The sequence below is a fragment of the Gorilla gorilla genome, chromosome 2, assembly GCF_029281585.2.
Source record: "Gorilla gorilla gorilla isolate KB3781 chromosome 2, NHGRI_mGorGor1-v2.1_pri, whole genome shotgun sequence".
Classification (NCBI taxonomy): domain Eukaryota; kingdom Metazoa; phylum Chordata; class Mammalia; order Primates; family Hominidae; genus Gorilla; species Gorilla gorilla.
Genome location: NC_086017.1, coordinates 190,747,635 through 190,770,467, shown reverse-complemented (window position 1 = coordinate 190,770,467; position 22,833 = coordinate 190,747,635). Strand labels below are relative to the sequence as shown.

At 46.0% G+C, this 22,833-nt stretch overlaps 1 protein-coding gene across 4 annotated transcripts in view; it reads right to left on the bottom strand.

Moving 5' to 3' along the window:
* Positions 1–21,926, bottom strand: part of USP13 (ubiquitin specific peptidase 13) — a 134,404-nt gene extending 112,478 nt beyond the window's left edge. For 2 of the 4 annotated variants that reach the window (XM_004038064.5, XM_063704406.1), the window contains exon 1: positions 21,249–21,926. In XM_004038064.5, coding sequence (XP_004038112.4) covers positions 21,249–21,416 — 168 coding nt within the window. In that variant the 5' untranslated portion in view covers positions 21,417–21,926. The remainder of the gene's footprint in view (positions 1–21,248) is intronic. The other 2 variants (XM_055381813.2, XM_055381816.2) reach the window with 1 other exon arrangement.
* Between the last annotated feature and the right edge of the window lie 907 nt (positions 21,927–22,833).

Genomic DNA, 22,833 nt, shown 5'->3' with positions numbered 1-22,833 from the left:
TAAAAAGAGCAGACTCATATATTCAGCCCACTTTTAAAAGGGAATGTCAACATTCAAGTTCAACTTCAGAATTTTTTTTTTTTTGAGATGGAGTGTCGCTCTGTCGCCCAGGCTGGAGTACAGTGGCGTGATCTCTGCTCACTGCAAGCTCCGCCTCCCGGGTTCACGCCATTCTCCTGCCTCAGCCTCCCGAGTAGCTGGGACTACAGGCGCCCGCCACCACGCCTGGCTAATTTTTTGTATTTTTAGTAGAGACAGGGTTTCACCGTGTTAGCCAGGATGGTCTTGATCTCCTGACCTTGTGATCCGCCCGCCTCGGCTTCCCAAAGTGCTAGGAAAGACTTTTTTAAAAAACCATTTAGTTTCCAATGTGAGAAAATATTAAAATCAAACCATCACATCCTCACAACCTCCTTAAGTAGGCATATTAAAACAATCTCAAGGCACAGGTACATGCCTCATAAACCAGCAAAAACTGTTAAAATTGCACAGCCTGAAGCCACAGAGAAAACCCACATATCCTCTCCTACAATATAAATCGGCTCAGCCTTTCTAGAGAGCAAAAAAACAGTGACCCTTTGACACAGTATTTCCCCTCTGGGTACAGGCCCGAGAGAAGAATTTAAAAAAAACTAATTTGTGCAAAAATATTCACACATGCACTATCTATAATAAAATAATGTAGCAATGGCCCCAAATAGAGGAGTTAAGAAATTGTGGCATATAAGCACAAGAAAATACTGCAACATTATTTAAAAAGACAAATTTATGAATTGTGTGTAATGAGTCTTGCTTGGTCTACTGTGGTGCTTCTCCAACTATTGCCACGATGGATGAGGTTGTTTTTGTTTTTTGTTTTGTGTTGTTTTCATTTGTTAAGGAAAGATACATGTTCCCACTGCACATGACTAGTTCAAAGCTCCAGCCAGATATGGTCTTACTCACCACACACCTTAAGTTCCACAAAACCCAAACCGGTCTATGTCCTGGGCAAACAGATCCACTGGTCACACGCTTGGCTGTGGCTGCAATGTCAAGTTGCTATAGAAATCTCAGAACAGGCTGGGCGCAGTGGCTCACACCTGTAATCCCAGCACTTTGGGAGGCTGAGGCGGGTGAATCACCTGAGGTCAGGAGTTCGAGACCAGCCTGGCCAACATGGAGAAACCCCCCCCTCTACTAAAAATACAAAATTAGCCAGGCGTAGTGGCACATGCCTGTAATCCCAGCTACTCAGGAAGGCTGAGGCAGAAGAATCGTTTGAACCCGAAAGGCGGAGGTTGCGGTGAGCCAAGATCGCGCCATTGCACTCTAGCCTGGGCAACAAGAGCGAAACTCCGTCTCAAGAAAAAAACGAAAGAAAGAAATCTCGAAACACTACTCTTAGTGTTGTACTCATCTCTCAGCCCAGTCAGCTGACACACTTTAGGTAGCACTTGTCTAGGGCTAGGTGAACTCGGCCCAAGTCTAAGAGTGTCTCACCCGCCAGGAAAGCATTATCTAAAAGACTTTCAGGACACAAGGTCAGGCCTGCAGCCTTCACAGCAACCCCATCAATGCCTCCTCACTGCAGGCGCTTCCCAAACGCCACACTCTGCCAGTCTCTGCCCAGGAACTACTCCCACATCTCCCTGCTCAGCCCCTCTTCTGACAGTCCTTGACCCTAAATCTGCTTTCATTTCACAGTCAGTGTCATGCTCATTGAAATCTATCGCTATGAGAAACCCAGGCTTCCTTGAGTTTGCCGCCAGTACCTTTAGAAGCTGAAATACACATTTGTTCCTTGAAGGCAGGAAAATTGTATCATTTATTGCTGAATCCTAAAAATAGTACCTGGTACAGGGCAGGGGGGCAGGAAAACTGTGTCATATTCACCACTGAATCCCAAAAACAGTACCTGCTACAGGGCAGGATTGAACAAACTTTTGTAGGATGAATGATAGTGTTTGTCTCCACTATTTGTTATTGGGTCTCTCTCTCTCTCAAACTATTCCTCAGTGCCCTTCTGATCTGAATTTAAAATGCATCATAACACAGCTTCCACTTAAAGTCTCTGGCACGACTCAACAATGGGAATTCTCAAAATAAAACTCATGGCCACGCATAGAAAAACAGCCTGAGGCACCAGCAGAAATTCTAGCTTTTCAGGTTTGTTTGGCTGAAGTCACTCTTAGCAGCCTGGACACTTGAACCCTACTGCCCCAGCTCTCCCACCTGCTGTAACCAAGCCAGTCTCACATGGTTCTTCAGGAAAGTGGCTGCCTTCTCTGCACCACTGTCCCACCTTGGATCCTACCTGGCTCCGGTGCTCAGAGGACACCCAGCCCAGAATCACCAATGTGCAGTTCTGTGCATAATCTTAAGCTAAATAGGATTCTAATGATCATTTTTATGATGCACTAACCAGAAATTTGACCAAGATGCAAGACTTTGACATCCAAAATCAGAAGACAGTCAAGAAATATTGCACAGGGCTCTATAATGATTTCCCTTGACAACTTCTCCAGCCCCATAATCAAACGGTAAGAAAGGAGCAGCACTGGCCGGGTTCCGAGGCTCACGCCTGTAATCCCAGCACTTTGGGAGGCAGGTCAGGAGATCAAGCCCATCCTGGCCAACATGGTGACACCCCGTCTCTACTAAAATACAAAAAAATTAGCCGGGCATGGTGGTACACACCTGTAGTCCCAGCTATTCAGTAGGCTGAGGCAGGGGAATTGCTTGAACCCGGCAGGCAGAGATTGCAGTGAGCCAAGATCGCGCCATTGCACTCCAGACTGGCAACAGAGCGAGACACTGTCTCAAAAAAATAAAAAGAAAGAAAAAAGAAAAAGAAAGGAGCAGCATTAGAAGCCCCATGTATTGTTAAAATCCTGTCTTCAATGCATTTCAATATACATACAGTATATACTTAGCCATTCATTTACTACTTTGTATTGTATCCCTCTATGTACTATTCAGAAATAACATCAAAGACAAAGTCACTGATTTTATATTGCCTGCCATTTAAAAGAATGTTAAAACGGTGGCAAATATAAAGGTCAAGATTGCAAGATGTTTCAGAGTAGCAAGTGAATAGTCATTTTAAATAAAAATACACTACATTGTCAATCGGTAGGTGTTCAGAGAACTTTGTTTACTATGATGTTTTCTTGGCAACCAGCCTTCCCACTGGAAGACAGGAAGGGAGCATGAGTTATGTGAGCAACGCGCTCAGGAAACAGTCGCTGCGTAACACTTGTTTTTATAACTACAGAACAGTGTCTCCTGTGGAAAACAAGCGGTCATTGCTGCAAAGAGAAACATGATGTAGGTAGATGGAGTCACAACAAATCCACGCCAGGACAAATCACATACTAACACCGCGGGAAGACGGTGACTCACACACCCTTGGAAAATGAAGGCCAAGAAGACCAGAACACCATATTTTCTAGAACATCGACTCAAAAAAGAGCGGAAAGGAAAAAAAAATTAACCAAATGAGCTGCTTGTGATTATAAAAAGAAGTAACCCAAATGCCCAAGAACAGATTTGCCGAATAATTTATGGTACCTCCATGAAATGTAACACTCTTCAGCTATTTAAAATTGACTTGTGGATGAGTATTTACTGATAGAAAAATAAGTACATAGTATTTTTGGGCTAAGAAAGCAGGTAACAAAACACGATGTATAATGTTATACATGACATGCATGCTCTTCCTGGTGTATGTTGTTAGCATGGGGAGACAATGTGGGAATTTTTTTTCTTCCTGTTTTCTTCTGGTATTTTTAAATTTCTCTTCAGGAACATAGATTCATTTTTTAATTAAAATATAAATAAAAGTTTTTCAACTGAATGTATTTAGATATACTCCCTTTTCTCAAACCTGGCTTCCCAACCACACAGCTTTATGGGGGCTGTATATTCCCACTACTCAAAGTAAAGCATGGTGGCAATAACTTGAGATTTTTATTTTTTATCTTTGGGAGAGTCTCACTCTGTCGCACAGAAATGCAGTGGAGCCATCTCTGCCTCCCAGGTTCAAGGGTTTCTCCTGCCTCAGCCTCCCAAGTAGCTGGGATTACTGGTGCCCACCACCACACCTGGTTAATTTTTGTATTTTTAGTAGAGATGGGGTTTCAACATGTTGTCCAGACTGGTCTCAAACTCCTGATCTCAAGTGATCCACCCACCTTGGCCTCCGAAAGTGCTGGGATTGGCCGGACATGGTGGCTCACACCTGTAATCCCAGCACTTTGTGAGGCCAAGACAGACGGATCACCTGAGGTCAGGAGTTCGAGACCAGCTTGGCCAACATGGTGAAACCCCGTCTCTACCAAAAATACAAAAATTAGCCGGGCATGGTGGCACACACCTGTAATCCCAGCTACTCGGGAGGCTGAGGCAGAAGAATCGCTAGAACCCAGGAGGCAGAGGTTGCAGTGAGCCGAGATCATGCCACTGCACTCCAGCCTAGGTGACAGAGCGAGAATCTGTCTCAAAAAAAAATAAAAAAATTAAAAAATTGCTGGATTACAGGCATGAGCCACTGCGCCCGGCCAATAATTTGAGATTAATAAGAGAATATCTTGAGATTTGTAGCTGAGGAAATTCAGGAACAAGTAAAATAGAGGTGATAAGGAGTGTAACCTCAGGGAGGCAAATGAGACTGTGATTACAACTGGGAAAAATGAAACTAATCGGGAACACTGTACTCTAGTTGGCTCCCACTCATGTTTACAAAAGGGGATGGTCAATGTGGAGAATGGAAAAGAAGCCATGAGAGTGAGGCCGTGATGTCTTCTCTAGAGGCAAAAGAAGGCCATGGGGGTGAGCGGCAGAAGTAATGTGTTCAGTCTCTCAATGCAAGACATCAGAGACCCAGCAAGGGTGGTGCCCTAATGACATTTAAGTCCTAGTAAAGAGAGACAGGCAACACGCAAGAAAGAGACATCGAAGATAATTTCCAGCAGTGATAAGAGGAGCCTGAGGATTGGGGTCTTTATACAGATGGGGGACAGGGTTGTCTCTAGGAGGCTGAGACTTCAAAGATGATGAGCAGTCAGGCAAGCAAAGAAGGAAGAGTACCCTCTCCAGATGCAAAAGCATGTGCAAAGGTCCCAACTCCAGAAAAGGCTTGGCTACTGCTTTGAGGGTAGGAAGCCAGCCGGGTGCTGGAGAAGCATGAGAAAAAGGTGGCGACAGTACAGGAGGAGAGGGCTGCAAAGGTCAGCTCAAGGAAGCCTGGCACGCCAGGGGAGAGCTGGGTGCACACTGGGCAGAAAGAAGCAAAGCCACTGGAGGCTTCTAAAGTGAGAAGTGCCATGATCTCATCTACATTTTTCAAAGATCACTCTGGCTACTGTGGAAGAATTATGGGGGGGGGGGGGGGTCAAGAAAATATACATTTGAGAGGCTATAGTCTAGACCCACACTGTCTAATATGGTAGCCACCAGCCACATGTGAATATTTAAATTTAAATTAAGTTAAATTAAAAATTCAGTTCCTCTACCGCACCGGCCACATTTCAAGTGCTCAACAGCCAAAGATGGCTAGTGGCTACCTTACTGGACAGCTGAGACACAAAATAATTCCATCATCTCAGAAAGTTCTTTCAGACAGCCTCTGTCTAAACAAGGCCAGATGGTGGCTTAGCCTGGGGAAGATGGCAGGAGGAGGAGGAAAGGGGGCTGACAGCAGAGACAGGGAAACGGGCAGTGTCAGGATATTATTTTATTTATTTATTTATTTAATTTTTTTTTTTTTTTTTTGAGACGGAGTCTTGCTCTTTTGCCCAGGCTGGAGTCCAGTGGCGCAATCTCAGCTCACTGCACCTCTGCCTCCCGAGTTCAAGAGATTCTCATGCCTCAGCATCCCAAGTAGCTGGGATCACAGGCATGTGTCGCCACGCCGGCTAATTTTTGTATTTTTAGTAGAGATGGAGTTTCACCATGTTGGATAGGCTGGTCTCAAACTCCTGACCTCAGGTGATCTGCTCGCCTTGGCCTCCCAAAGTGCTGGGATTAGAGGCGTGAGCCACTGCGCCCAGCCAGGATATAATTTTAGGATAGAGCGCACTAGCCCAGGAGGTGGATTAGATGTAGAGGCAAGTGGAAAAGGGTGGAAGTGAGGACAACTCCTGATGGTTCTGATTCATTACTGAGTCCATAAGAGCACCCTCCTGTCTCTGCCCAACTTTTGCTTTCATCAAGCAACCACCTACCTATTAATTCAACCTCTCAGGTACTTCCATGTCCGAATGAAAGACTTGAGTGTTCCAATAACCAAAGCACAGATCTCCAGTATAGTCTCGCTTCTAGAGCAAACCAGACAAGAGTTTTAAAATGCAAAAATTAAGCACCCATAAATAAGAAGCAAATGAGCAAATTAATCACCCATAGATAAGAAGCAGGTGAACAATAAGAAAGTAAAACAAGATTCCAGATCAAGGGCAGCAAGCACGCAGAAGGGGGAAATATAATGGAGAAAAAGCACTATCAGAAGATAGGGCTGGGCGCAGTGGCTCATGCCTGTAATCTCAGCACTTTGGGAGGCCAAGGCAGGAGAACTACTTAAGCCCAGGAGGTCAAGGTTGCAGTGAGCCAAGATCACACCACTGCACTCTAGCCTGGACAACAGAGTGAGACCTTGTCTCAAAAAACAAATAAACAGAGAAAGAAAGAAAATAGGCTGGATAGCAGGGAATAACCAAACAGGTCACCAGTAAAACAGAATTACCAGCATACAATAGTTGCAAAATCCAAAATCTTGGTTTCAACAGCAGATCCAGTGAAGTAAATGTGTTCACATAAACTAGGTAGGAAAGAACAAACGCATGTAATCCCAGGAGAGTATAGGCCTTGCTGCTAAACACTGATGAAACATCTGTGGCCATGAAATGTTAAGAAAAAAACAGAAATATTAATCCAGCAGCAGGCATGGTGGTGCACACCTGTAGTCCCAGCTACTCAAAAGGCTGAGGTGGGAGGACCACTTGAGCCCAGGAGGTTGATGCCAGCCTGGGCAGCATAGCGAGACCCCATCTCTAAAAAAACATATAAATAAATAAATGTTGAAATGTTAATGCAGTAATGATTCCTCCAGCTTTCTCTGACTTTGAGTGTCTCCCTTTCTGCAGAGGACTCCTATGCATTAGAGCTGTACAGCCTGGTCCTGCACAGCTAAAGGCAGAGGCTGAACAACTAAGTTTTGACTACACTATAAACTTACTGTTCTACTGAGGCATCATTTATTAACTTTTTCGGTAAGTATAAAACCAAATCAGCCGGACACGGTGGCTCACGCCTGTAATCCCAGCACTTTGGCAGGCCAAAGTGGCCAGATCACCTGAGGTCAGGAATTCGAGACCAGCCTGACCAATATGGAGAAACCCCGTCTCTACTAAAAATATAAAAATTAGCTGGGTGTGGTGACGCATGCCTGTAATCCCAGCTACTCAAGAGGCTGAGGCAGAAGAATCACTTGAACCCAGGAGACAGAGGTTGCAGCGAGCCGAGATTGCTCCATTGCACTCCAGACTGGGCAAGAAGAGCGAAACTCTGTCTCAAAAAAAAAAAAAAAGAACCATTCTTCTGGGTATTTTGAGCAATGAGGATTCTGTCCCCCACCGCAGCTGGGGAAGGCCAGGGGCAGGGCAGGAGGTCCAGCTACTACAACAGTTTCAGGACAAATGGGGAACATGGAAACCATCGGCATACGAACACACTGAACTGAGCACCTGCAGCAGTTCCCGGCTTACACATACAAAAAGAAAATGTGAAACCACCTTGTCAACAGTACACCTTTTAGAGTCATTTCTTATTTTTATTTTATTTTTTAAAAGTGATGATTTTCTTTAGGATGAAATCCCCCTGATAAACATGAAGATTGAATTTCCAGGCTAACCCATAAAAGCCCATCCCTCTGATCTGAATTTGAGTATGAATAATGGCCCAGAACAGAGTTCCCATCAAAGAGGCCAGCAAAAGCTTTCACTGTTGGGGAGAGCCTTATGCAGAATTACCAAGTAAAAGATGTCTCTCTTCGGCAACCCCAAGACTCCGTAAATGCCATTTCATCTTCTTCTCGAAGGGAACCGCTCACTAAACCACTGATAAAAGGGCAAGTACCTCTGCTACAGATCCACTAGCTTAAAAGTGAGAGCTAGGGAGGGGAGAGTTCCAGAGAGGACGGCAATAAGATATGTTGAATGGGCAGCTGTGATTACAACAACCCTGCAAGGTAAGGCACTACTACAGAGGGGGAAACCAAGGCTCACAGGAATTCAGTGACATTAAAGCATTTGCTGAAGTCACATGGCTACTAAGTAGTAAGTGGAGGTGGATTTGAGCCCAGGCCAGTCTAGCCCCCTGTGGGCTGCCTGGTGCTACTGAGAAGCAGATGTCGTTTTGGTGACAGGAGCCAGGTGGGCGGCTGTCGGCAAGCACATGCTCTCGTGGGGGCTTGGGGAAAAGAGCAGTTTCTCTTTTTTTCAAGACTGTTTCATTCAAGGAAAGCAGGAGGGACAGGCAAAGGACAGCAGCCCCACTCAAGTAAGCAGCCTGCGCCAGGCACCCTGCCAAGCTTTCCTGCGGGGCAGGAGAGAGGTTTCAGCAGGCTTTGCCAGCTCCACTCCCCAAATGCAAAAGGACAGCTGGAGTCCCTGGGAAGTGGCCACTCCAGATTGACAGCTCCCTGACAAAAACAGTGGCAAGACCCAAAGTGCTGGGCTCCAAGACACTGGTGAAGGAGCTGCAAGACTTAGAGGTTCTCACAGCCTACTCGCCCTAATCAGCTTTTGTCCAGCAATGAAACTGGGGACCTAGAGAGAGAATTCACACTAACTGAGGCTTCTTCCAAAGAACAGGCTGGACACTCAATGGCAGAACCTGCCCCAAATGGCACCTCCAAAAGAGCAACTCAGCAGCTTTACACAAATGATACAATATGTGAATTACTTTCAACCCTGCTTCCTGTAGCCACTCCCACCTATTCCTCATTCCACTTCCGGAATGACCACCATCCTCATGCTGTTCCCTTGCTCATAATTGGCTGGTCCCTCAGGTCTAACCTTATCAAGACCAACCTCTTTCACATCCCACAGAGGATTCAACCTTGCTTTCCAGTCTCCCCAGGAATCTTCTCTTCCATAAGACAGTTTACTATCTCGCATACAAGCCAAGTTGGTCCCAACTCCATACCTTTGTCCACCCCTACCCCTCCAAAGCACTGCCTCTTCGGATTCCATCCAGTTGTCCACGCCAGTAACGCTACTAAATTTTGTTGATTATTCCCAGGTCTAAAATCTCCTCTCACAAATTTTAAGCACCACACTGTTTAAAGTTTAAATATCCAGCTGGGTGCAGTGGCTCATGCCTATAATCCCAGCACTTTGAGAAGCCAAGGCAGGCAGATCACTTGAGGTCAGGAGTTCAAGAATGCCCTGGCCAACATGGAGAAACCCTGTCTCTACTAAAAATACAAAAAATAGCTGGGCATGGTGGTGCATGCCTGTGGTCCCAGCTACTCAGGAGACTGAGGCACAAGAATCACTGGAACCGGGGAGGCAGAGGTGGCAGTGAGCCGAGATCACACCACTGCACTCCAGCCTGGGCAACACAGCAAGACTCTGTCTCAAAAAAAAGAAAAGCCTTAAATATCCTATAAGTGCTGCAGGGTCTAACTTCATGACTCATCAGGGCTTAAAGACCACCTCTGTCATGAAGCCATCTTTGAACAAATCCTTGAACAAATTACCTAACCTCTCTGACTCTCCATTTCCTCATCCGTAAAACAGGGGCAAAATCGTAACTATAACATGTAAGCCAATTACTGTCATAATTAAATGAGATGACGTACATAAAAGTGCCTGGCATAGTGTTTGACTCATAATAGACACTGGACGGATTGGAGTTAGCTCGAGCGGTTATGTCCTCATGCCAGACTTTCCATAATAGACACTTGAAATTAGCATACACACTCCACTACGATAGAGATCCTGCCATGGTCCTCTGTTTCCCTCCCACTTACACCCTCTCTGCCCCTATAATACCAACTGCAGTGCAGAGTGCACAGGAAGCCATAAGTCAGTATTAACACTTGTTAACTAACACAAAGCAGAATGCTTCCTTTTTAATCTTTTTTTTTTCTTTTGAGACAAGGTCTCACTCTGTTGCCCAGGCTGGAGTGCAATGGCGCGATCTTGGCTCACTGCAACTTCCGCCTCCTGGGTTTAAGCGATTCTCCTGCCTCAGCCTCCTGAGTAGCTGGGATTACAGGCGCCTGCCACCATGCCAGGCTAAGTTTTGTATCTTTAGTAGAGACGGAGTTTCACCATGTTGGCCAGGCTGATCTTGAACTCCTGACCTCAGGTGATCCGCCCACCTCAGCCTCCCAAAGTGCTGGGATTACAGGCGTGAGCCACCACGCACTGTCTTTCCTTTTTAATCTTACCACATGAGGCACATACTATCTTGCACCTCAAGCAACATCTCTGTCCAGAGGCATATTCAGATTCATTAAATTCTTGTCATTGTTACATTGTCCTGTTGTTCTAGCCCTAAAAATAGGTGTTCCTGTTCACATCTTCCCTGTGCCTGGGAACAAGGGGAGTCCTAACTGATCACCACAATACTGAACAGACCAGAGGCCTGATCTGCAACCATAGATCCCAGTCCTCTTGTCATCTCCCTGAGGGGCCCAATGTGGGATCTTTTACCAAGCATCCTAGAATCACAACATATAAAACATTCAGCAAGTACTCGAGACACTTTTCCCTGGCTTTTCAAGGGTCAAACCTATGATGTTTCAGATAATAAGATAACATGAAAATATCATATTGGCAGCTGGGTGTGGTGGCTCATGCCTGTAATCCCAGCACTTTGGGAGGCCAAGGCAGGTGGATCATTTGAGGTCAGGAGTTTGAGACCAGCCTGACCAACATGTTGAAACCCCATCCCTAGTAAAAATACAAAAAAAATAGCCGGGCATGGTGGCACACGCCTGTAATCCCAGCTTGAACCCAGGAGGCAGAGGTTGCAGTGAGCCAAGATCATGCCACTGCACTCCAGCCTGAGCAACAGACCAAGACTCCAAAAAAAAAAAAAAAACATACACAGAAAATCAGAAAAGATGCAGGCTTAATGGCACAGGTTCACAAATTGTGTAGTTTTCAGTTCTCTGCTCTTTTCCTTTTAATTCTCCAAGACCTCAGCTATTCCACATCCCCACAATCTGTATCCCACCCATGACAGAGATGTACAAAGTGAAGGCAAAGGAAAACAGATATCTAACTCAGCTTCTGAGGATGGGAGGAGTCCTCACAAAGAACATCTGAGCTGGCTTTAAAGGACGAACAGGGCTTTTCCAGGAGGATGAGAGTGAGAGAATGCATTCCAGGCCAATGCAAGAGCATGAGCAAGCACATGGAGGGGCAAGAGCACGGAGCACCTAGAGAATGGAAAGTCCTTTGGGACAGACAGAAGGTAAGCAGAGGGCAGGAAAGCTGGATCAACAAGGTAAACTGAGGTGATGTGCCATGTTAGAAAAGTCTGAATGGCACCATTGAGGATTTCAAGGTGGGAAAATGACATGATCAGACCCCTATTTTAAAAATATCCAAGAGTGCAGTGTGACAGACTGGAAGGGAAAGTAAGGTGGTTGTTAGGAAGCTTCTGCCACAGTCCAGGTGAGAAAGGATGAGGGCCCGAGCCTTAGCAGTGCAAGGGAGAGAGGAGGATATACCAGAATTTGGTGACTAATGGGATATGATGCTAAAAGAGACAGTGAGATAGCCATGTTCATGGCAGCACTATTCACAGGAGCCAAAAGGTGGAAGCAACCCAGTGTCCCTGACAGATGACTGGATAAACAAGATGCGGTATATACACACAATGGGATATTATCCTGCCTTACAAAGGAAGAAAATTGACCAGATGTCCAGATCCAAAATGAGCAGAGAACATGAACTTTTCCAAAAAGTCTTTCTGACAGGATCAGCATCATCTCTCACATTCCAAAGCTCTAAAACTGGTACAACTTTAAAGGTAATGAACTACTGTCCAAAAGGGACAGCAAGTGACTTCTTGATTATGATTTTAGAAAAGCAGGATTTTAGGGTACACATGGCAAATGACACAAAGACATCCATTTCACTCCTTTCTGAAACCCCAATCAAAGGACAGCAAAGGGATTTTTTCAAGACATAAGCTATAGCACTAAAGTCTGGAAAGCTGGACGGCAGGTAAATGAATGCTAAAAGACTAAGATGGCAACAGAGCTGAATCCTAGGCCAGCAGCAGGGAAAGCCAAGATCCAACCTGATCTTCACCCCAGAATGCCCAAAAGACTCCAGAACTGGCAATTCAAGATAACTCTGGAAGATGGGGTGAAGTAGGAGCTAAAATAAAGAGAAAGGTTTTCTATGTAGCCGTCAGAGCCCCAAATCTCACCTCCACTCCAAGAGGCCCCTCCCTCTCCTGGCAAAGAACTAGAGAGTGATTCTCTAAAGCAGACGAAAACAAAGGTTTCAGCGCTGGGGAAGAATGAGCTTAGTTAAGAATAGAGGCACCATCACGAACATGCGGACTAAGAGAATGTATGTGTATCAGTCCAGATTTGGTCAGAAAATAGATGCTATTCAGGTATTACAGGCAGGAAGAGATTTGACACAGGAAATTAAAAGCTTAAAAAATCATGGAAAGGGCAGTGAGAGCCACAGTCAGAGAAATCACTGCCTGTGTTCAGGAACTCAGGATGTACAAGCGTCACAAGAAACTGCACAGATGACGTCAGAATCCCCACCACTGAGGTAACTGTGTCCCAGAAGGACACTCAGATGCTGCTAGGAAAACCTCACATCGACCAGGTGCCACAGTTGCAATAGCAAAGTGGCTTCTCCTTCTCTTTTGCCTTCTAAATCTCTTACTGGAAAAATCAATATCAGAATCTTGCCACCAAGGGACTCTGGGAAATGCAATGTCCAGGAGCCAGCCCCTGCAATGATGGGAGAAGCTTAGCAAAGCAGGGACACAGCTGAGAACCTACAGGCAATATCCAGCTGGTATCGAATACCCAGATGCTGAGACCACCTTCACCCTCTACTCCCACTCAGTTCCCTAAATACTGGTAGACAGGCCTGTATTTTCCAGGCAAGAGATTAGAATAGTCTCCTACCTGGTAGCCAAAGGAAGAAAAAAAAAAAATCAAGACACTAACATTTAAGCTTCCCCAAAGAAACAGCCCAGCCAGGTCACCCTACAATGAAACTCACAGTTCAGAGAATAAAAAAAAAAAAATCCTATCTATGAAATAGTAAATTCCCAGCTCAAGTAACTCTAATTTTTTCAAAAAGTGTCAATCAAACTCTCTAAATTTTAATTTGCTTCAAAAAGAATGTGCATGCAACATATGACATCTATGGTTGAGCTAAAATTAAAATAATAATTTAATGTGAACCCATAGGCTACATTTCAGGTGAGGTAAGTGACTGGAATAAGTGGTTATATCTTCTTGCCTAAACTCTAGAACTTTGGTTTCCAAAGTAAGGCCTGGTAACCCTCTGACACCCCAGAGTCTTTAAGTAATTTGGGAGGTCAAAACTATTTTCATAACATGAAGTTACTTGCCTTTCTCTCTCTCATTCTCTCATAGCACACAGTGGCATTTTCCCAAGGCTACATGGCATGCAATGACATCATTTCAAAAGCTAATAGAATGTAATTGTTCAAATTGTTTTAAATTTTTCTCAGTTTTAATTTCTAATATGGTAAATAGCAATAGAAATCACACAAAAGCTTTTTGCAGTTCTCAAAAATAGTTAAAGAGTATAAAGAGGTCAAAAAGCTTGAGAATCACTGCTCGAGAACAACTTTTCAGCTAGTTGCTTTTGGAAGGAAGCTTTTGACATGTGAAACTAATAAGATTTACTCTAAGTTTATATCTTCAAAGTGGAAAAAAGTCTGCCTGCTCTGAAATTTTGCTTTACTACCTTGTATCAGTTTATCCATTAGGAGGAAGAGTTTTCCACAGAGATCCTAAATTAACTTTTTTTTCTCCCTACAAGTAAACATTATGATGGGAAGTCTCATTGCCTGCAAGGCAACGTGCATAGTACAATGGTAAAATGCAGAGAATCTACAGGGACTCAAACAAATACTTGTACACCAACAACTGAAGCAGCTTTATTCACAACGGTCAAAAGGTATAAACAACCCGATGTCCATTAACAGGTGAATGGACAAATAAAATGTAATACATGTACATATATATGATGGAATATTATTCAGCCTTAAGAAGGAAGGAAATTCTAATGCATGCTACAACACTGAACCTTGATAACATTATGCTAAATGAAATAAGCCAGACACGAAAGGACAAATACTGTGTGATTCCACTTATATAAAGTGCCTAGAATAAGCAAATTCATAGAGACAGAAAGTTGAATGGACATTACAAGGGGCTAGGAGAAGGGAGAAGTAGGGGTTTATTGTCAAATGGATACAGGGTTTCAGTTTGGAATGATGAAAAACTGGAGATCGACAGTAGTGATATTCACACAACAATGCATAGTGATAGTTACACAACAATGCGAATGTAATTTAATGCCACTGAATTGTACAATTAAAACGAGTTAAAATGTTTTGTTTTTTGAGACAGAGTCTCGCTCTGTCGCCCAGGCTGGAGTGGAATAGCGGGATCTTGGCTTACTGCAACCTCTGCCTCCCGGGTTCAAGCGATTCTCCCTGCCTCAGCCTCCTGAGTAGCTGGGACTACAGGCACCCGCTACCCAGCCCAGCTAATTTTTGTATTTTTAGTAGAGACGGGGTTTCGCCATGTTGGCCAGGCTGGTCTCGAACTCCTGACCTCATAAGGTGATCCACCCACCTCAGCCTCCCAAAGTGCTGGGATTACAGGTGTGAGCCACCGCGCCCAGCCAAAATGGTTCTTTAAAAACAGATTCTAGAGTCAGACAATTCAGATTCACATCCCAGCTCTCCTACTTACTCTCTGGGTGATCTTTGTACTTGAGTTTCCTGATCTGCAAAATGGTAATAGTATATAACATAGGGTTGTTGTGATGATTAAATGAGTTCATGTAGGTATAATAATATATGCAATAATTAGAAGGCTTGGAATGATGCATGGCGCCTAGTAAGTGCCCTATCACTCGGTCTCAAACTTTGGCATGTCTCAGAATCACGCAAAGAGCTTATTAACACACAGACTGCTACACCCCCACCCCCAGATCTTCTGAAACAGAGTTAGCAGTTCCCAAGACATGCTAGTGCTGCTGGTTCAGGGAGCACACTTTGAAAACTGCTCTATATACATGTGAGATGTCATTATTATTACTGGCAATGCCTGAGAGAATACCAGGCACATCAATAAATACTTGTGGAAGAAAGGACAGAAAGACAGAGGATTCACTGAGCCCCTAACATGAAGTGTTCCCACAAGTAGATGGAGATCTCAAAGTCTTTCCTGGTGGATATCTAAACCAGCCACTCCCACCTGCTGGCCCCTGTCCATCAGAGTTTCCAAAGACTTCCAGGAAGACAAAGAACCAACAGTGACATCTCAATATCACCGAGCCATCTCAGAACTTCCAAAAATGGGAAAAAAGCTCCTTCTTAAAAAACAGTCCTGATGCGAGAAGGGAAGAAGAGGTGGGAGTAAGGGGCAACCATTTATGCTGAGTATCATATCCCCTCCGGCCACCTTTTTGGTTCAGCCACTGTATGCAGCTGATTGTCACAGCAGGTGTGGCCCAACAGTCTTAGCCTCAGCTGCACTGAGGACCTCTTGCTTCTCAGCTGCTGCTGGTCCCACTCAGCTTGTCAAAATACTTCCCATTTGCAGGCTTAGTGCCTATAAATACAGACTTGGAAGAGTGAGGGCTTTTCCACCCATAGAACAAACCTTGACCAATGGGGGATGGGAGCCAGTGGATAAATACAGTACTCTCCCCAGCTCCATCTCAAGTGGACAATTCTGAGGCACATTCTGCAGTTACCCAAGGAGTCCCCAGTGAGGTTTAGCTCTAGCTGTCCACTGTGGAAGCCAGCTCCATAACTCACTCTTGGACTGGCTTTCCTTCTTTCTCTTTGTCGCTATTCTCTTGCTCATAATTCCACTTCTGTTCCCTGGGATAACTTTCCAAAATAAACTGCCTTGTCTAAGCCTCCCCATTTTCAGTTGACCCAAGCTAAGGCAAGGCATAAACAGCTCCACTTACAATGCAGGTGGGGAGGGGGGCAGAATTAGCACAAGAGAGCAAACTATGAGGACAGACTAGAACCGCTGTGCTGCATGACACAGACTCTACGTAATGCAGGCATTCAGAGGAAAGGATGAAGTCTGAAGCAGAAGATGAAGGTTGAGAGAGAGCCCAGACAAATGATCACAAGAGGAAGGTGGTCTTAGAAAAGGAAATCAGTTGGCCAGGTGCAGTGGCTCCCGCCTGTAATCACAGCACTTTGGGAGGCCAAGGTGGGCGGATCACGAGGTCAGGAGTTCAGGACCAGCCTGGCCAACATAGTGAAACCCCGTCTCTACTAAAAATACAAAAAATTAGCCAGGCGTGGTGGGCACCTGTAATCCCAGCTACTCAGGAGGCTGAGAGAGAAAAGGAAATGAGTCTTACACATGGACAAGCCAGAGACTCGCCTCACTGGAACTGACCACCTGGAAACTGAAGAGACACAGGACAAAGTACACCCATAGAAATAAGGAGCTCAACAACCAAAAAGATGAGAGGAGATTTCCATGCTGGTCCAGGGAGGCTTATGAGCAGAAGTGTGAACCAAGACATCCCTCCTCCACTTAAGCACACAAAACTTCCTACACAACCCCTGACAACCAGACTCTTGGGCTTACAACTTGTGATTAACTCTTTCTCTTTTTTTTTTTTTTTTTTTTTGAGACGGAATTCCCCTCTGTCACCAGGCTGGAGTGCAGTGACGCAATCTCGGCTTACTGCAACCTCTGCCTCCTAGGTTCAAGCGATTCTCCTGCCTCAGCCTCCCGAGTAGCTGGGACTACAGGTGCGTGCCACCACACCCAGATGATTTTTGTACTTTTTTAGTAGAGACAGGGTTTCACCATGTTGCCAGGATGGTCTCAATCTCTTGATGTTGTGATCTGTCTGCCTCAGCCTCCCAAAGTGCTGGAATTACAGGCGGGAGCCACAGCACCCGGCCATGACTGACTATTTTTCTTTCTTCTTTCTTCCTTCCATTCTTCTCTCTTTCCTCCTTTTCAATTTTTTTATTTTATTTTATTTTTTTGAGACGGAGTCTCACTCTGTTGCCCAGGCTGGAGTGCAGTGGTGCAATCCTGGCTCACTGCAACCTCTGCCTCCTGTCAAACTCCTGACCTCAGGTGATCCACCTGCCTCGGCCTCCCAAAGTGCTGGGATTACAGGCGTTAGCCACCGCGCCCCAGCCTTTCCTCCTTTTTTAAAACAAATGTGTATGTGATTACTAATTGGCCAGACACACTTTATGTATTAATTTATTTAATCCACAAAATAACCTTTTGAGATAGGCTGTTACAGTCTCCATTTCACAGATGGAGAAACTGGGGCTCAGAGAAGTTACACACTGAGTGACGGAGATAGGATTCAAACACTGCCAGTCTGGGCTCTCTCCTTCACGACTGTCCCCAACAATCAATGAAATCACCTCATTCTATGTGGTAATGCCCCATGATTCCTTTCTCAGTATTTCCCATATGTTTTATCCTCACCATGTGCAGGGCCTGTAAATCCATGGAATTCATACATTTCCAAAGCATTCACTGAGCTCCTGGTATATATACCAGATGCTAGACCAGCTGCTGGAAATAACACAAAGTCCCCACTCTCCAGGAAGGTCGCACTCAAAGGCAGAGACAAGCACGTGAACATGTCACTGGGGGTTAGACAGGAATGCTTATGGGGTCTGGTGGGAGGCAATATGGAAATGATTCATAGAGCAAGAACCACTTGAATTCAGTCTTGAAAAGAAGCTCCATTGGGAAGGTGCATTACAGACCTTGCACAATGAACCAAACCATGGAGAGGTGAACCTACACGTCAAGGTGGGAGGGTGGGTCCAGGATGAAATCAAAGAGGTAGGTGAAAAACAAATTCTCACTCATCCCAAAATAGCTGTTATTGAGCATCTGCTATGTGTTAAGCCCTAGGAGGTGGGAAGAAGGGAAGAGAGATACTAATACACTACTCATATCCCACAAAGGTGAAGAATGGCAAAGGTCTACAGACAGTGCCTTAGACATGGTAGGTACATCATAAAGATTTGTTGATTCACACTCTTCCTCCAACACCACTTTAAATCACATGACCAAGAATAGCTTTCCATAACTGACCATATAAAATCAAGATCAAATGTTTTCCAGATTCAAGGCCCCCATCATCTACTCTCTATTTGGTTCTACCTCACTTCTTCCTACTTGCCAAATGTATCTTTTTATTCCAAATACATTACAGGCAAATTAGTGGGAAATATTCACACGTTATATCTTCTTTGCACATATAATTTCCCTGGCCTTGAATGTTGATCTCCCTTATTTTCTAGCCATCTTTGTACATAACCTTTTTCAACAGTAACCAATGCAGGGATGATTTCTTTTTTCCACTCAGCTGGTTTTGGCCTTTTCCCTAAGACATCCCGTGGCACTTGTGGATTAAAGTTTCTGGCGTGTTTAGCACCAATGGATTTTGCTCTTTATGCTCCTTACAGTCATGCATGTATGAGATGGCACATAGTAGGTGCTGAAGAAACCCTTTAGTATAGTGTTACATACCATAACAAAATACTGGCTGGGTGCAGTGGCTCACGCCTGTAATCCTGGCACTTTGGGAGGCCAAGGTGAGTGGATCACTTGAGGTCAGGAGTTCGAGACCAGCCTAACCAACATGGCGAAACCCACCTCTACTAAAAATACAAAACTAGCCGGGTGTGGTGGCACACGCCTGTAATCCCAGCTACTTGGCAGGCTGAGGCAGGAGAATCACTTGAATCCAGGAGGCAGAGGTTGCAGTGAGCTGAGATTGTACCATTGCACTCCAGCCTGGACAACAAGAGCAAAACTCAAAAAAAAAAAAACCTTCCCATTATCACGCACTGTACTTTAAGATAAATATTATCAAACCTTCCCTTCCTCCCCTGAAACATAGATAATGAAATATACTGATTCATCAGCCTTGTAAATAATCCCAGTCTCCCCTAAGGAACTGCTGTGATATGATTGGAATCATCAGTCTACACTGGACGAGATGTTTCTAGAATAGTAACATTCTAGAAACACACAGAGTAAGCTCCCAATAACTATCTGTGGAAATGAATTAAAACAACCAGCCTTTTTTCCCACACCTGGTATCCACTGCATTATGCAGCAAAAACTTCCAAGAGCAAACTTTGTAAGCAGAACTTGAAGAAGAGCCCAAATCAAACATGGGGAAAGTCATTTGACCCACTTTCCATGTTGTGCTATCCTAAAAAACTTAGGCCACTTTCTTCTTCCTGGAGGTAACAATCTGTCAGTTGCTTAGGTTAGTTAGGACCATCATCCCTCTCCACCTTTAGAAGCTATTAGTGGGAACTGCCCAACACTGGCCATACAATCTGAAAATGGCATTTTCAAATAATTTATGGATAACATCCTAAAAAAGGACTGCCGATTGTCACACTCCACTCTGTGGATCTTTTCGAAAGAAAAAAAAAGTAAGCAATCAAAAATTAAGTTAGGTTTCATCCCTCAAATGATATGGAGTTACCATAAATAAAAAAACTAAATGTCACAGAGAGGATACTAACTCTGATACTCCAGTGTGTATCGAGCAAAAGTGCTTTGAAGCCAGCCAAAATCAACCCACAGATAATAAAGGAAACTTTGGAAATGTTGCCGCTCATTTGGACTTTTCTTTTCCCCTCTGACAATAGTCCACATGCTATGAATAAAATACATTAGACCATTGCGAGACCTGCCTCGGTCCATCCAATCCATGCGCCTCCCAATGCATTGAGATCTGCCGGGTGACATACGAGATCTAAAGTGGATGGATAAAAATAACCTGGTCCTCAAAGAGACATGATAAACGCCAGACAGCTGAGTCACTTTGAAGCCCATTTTGACTTTTGAAAGGGACATTCACCCTCCTGCTGCTTCTCACACATTCACATAGAACCAGGTGAAAACCACCACCAACCGCCCCGGGTGGAAGGCGGCGATCCGTCTCAGCTTCCTCCTCATTCTCCGAGGTCACGACTCGGGATTGAACTTTTAATAATTTATACTTGCGCATGTCAGTCCAAGTGACTCATTTAGAAGGGCAAGGGGGGAAAGGCTTAAGAAAACCATCGCAATCCAGTAGATCCCCTATTTCTGCTGCCCGAGTGGAGGCACCGGAAGGTTTCGTCTGACATTTTTTTTTTTTTTTTTTTTTTTGAGACGGAGTCTCGCTCTGTCGCCCAGGCTGGAGGGCAGTGGCGCGATCTCGGCCCACTACAGCCTCCTCCTTCCCGGTTCAAGCGATTCTCAAGCCTCAGCCTCCCGAGTAGCTGGGACTACAGGCTCCCGCCACCGCGCCCAGCTAATTTTTGGGGTTTTTTTAGTAGAGATGGGGTTTCGCCATATTAGCCAGGCTGGTCTCGAACTCCTGACCTCAAGCGATCCGCCCGCCTCCGCCTCTTAAAAAGTGCTGGGATTTCAGACGTGAGCCACCGCGCCTGGCCCTGACATTCTAAAGGCAAGAAAAGGAGTGGGGTGAAATGGGAACTGGTGGAAGAAAAGCTCAGAGAGCAAATCAGAATTGTCCAGGAGTGGGGATCCCTGAGCAAAGCAAGTGGTCCCAGAAAAAGAAGGGCTGTGTGTCCGGAGGTGTGGGGGGATCATCCCGTCCACCTACCCGCCCTGCGCTCTGCCCCGCGGAGGACGCAAACGATCTGCAACGTGCAGTTCGGAACAGGAACTCTTGTATTTCATCTATCTTTAAACGGCGGCGGGGCTGTGTGCAAGCTGCTGGGAATCGGGCCCTTCCAGCCTGGGGAGGCTGGCGGAGCAAAACCACCAGCACGACCCAGTCCTCGGCTGCAGTAGCCCTGGGGCGCTCACTAAGTGTCTGCCGAACTGCAGAGCTCCTGAGCCAACTCTGCCGCCCGGAGGAAGAGAAGAGGTCCCCGGCCGCCACTGCGCATCTTCTCCCCCGGCTTCACGTGCCGCAGGCCGCCGGCCCCGCGACCCTCCCCCGAGGCGCCTCACTTACGGGAGAGTCGTAGGAGAAGGCGCACTCGTTCTTGTAGACCCTGTCGCCGGACCTGGGCACGCGGATCGTGGGCATGTGGGGCACTAGCAGCTCGCCGATGTCTCCTGCAGCCATCTTCCTGCCTCCGCTGCCGCCCGGCATGCCGAACAGGGCGCCCCGGCGCTGCATGGCCTCGGCGCGCACCAGAGCCGAGCGAGCCGAGCCGGAGCCGGAGCGCGGGGTCTGCCGGCGGTGGCGGCGCCAGCGAGCGGGCTGACGGGCGGGCTGCGCGGGCAACGGCAGCCAGCCGAGCCGGGGCGGGTGGGGAGAGCGGGCCGCGGGGCGGGAGCGGGCACCGCGGGCTCGGGGCGGACTGGCGACGCTATTTTTAATCCAATGGCGAGTCTCCGGCCCAGCTGCAGCGTCAGGCGGGGCTGGGGAGCGCCAGCCGCAGCGTGCCGGGGAGGGGGCGCTGGAGAGGGGCCCTGCGCGCGGGCCGGGCGCGGCGGCGGGGGGCGGAGGGCGAACCCCTGAGGCGTCGGCGCGGGAGCTCGAGCGGGCTGGCGGCCGAACGCGGCGCGGGAGAGCCCCGGGAAAACACCACGGAGGTGTTTTCTATCCCGAATTGTTGGCTTGCAGAGGGGCAACTCCGAGGAGGCCAACACAAAGAGCAGGATTGGGGGTTTTAAAAACCGCTTGCTTTTAAAACAGCCGAAGACTAGGGCGGTGACGTCCCCGGATTGGATAGGGGCGGGACTCGATGTGCAAATCTGAAATCTAACGTGAGGCTTAAATCTAAATTTGCGCCATGCACTTCAGTGCTTCCCCACTAAGCTTCGTTCCTTACTTTAACATCCAAGGCTCAAAAATAGAGCGAATAGAATAAGATCGAGTGAGGATAGAGGGTGTGTGGGGGGGGGGCGGGGTGTGTGTGGGAGTGTGTGTGTAATAATAATACAGGTTTTCTTACATATTGGGGGAAGTCAGGGATGGTCAAGATTTTTTCAGGGCGTCGGAAGGCTTTCTATTTTTCTCTGCCTTTGGAGTATCTTCTATGTGATTCAAAGTTCTCATGTCGAACATTCAGTGGCCTGATTTGAGGATTTTGTAGGCAGTCATACATATTCCTGTCTTGATCATCAGTTCCTCAAAATAAATGATGAATGGGGTTGGGCTGGGGGGTTGATCATTTGCAAGCAGAGCATGTCTCCCAGCATACTCTCATTCTCTCCAAAAAACCCACAAGATGGATTCAATGACATTGAGGTTCTCTAACTACACCCAACATATGTATTCATGGCAGAGTATCCAGTGATCCCTGCCAGTTAATGAAACGCAGAAATAGCGAGAAATAGTGAACCAAAACGCTAATTTTTGTAAGCCTCTCCCAGATCAGATAGTCCTTAAGTTCTTTTTTTTTTCTTACTTTTTTTCTCTTTTAACTCTCCCTGGTTCTCCAGACCTATCTCAAGATTTCCATACCCTCAAGCAAGCCTGGAGCGCACCACACTTTCTTATAACTCAGCACTCCCAAATGCTATCTGTTGGAAAAGGAGAAGGAGGTGGCACTGAGCAAAAAATCAGACACTATTGTCATCTTCCTCAT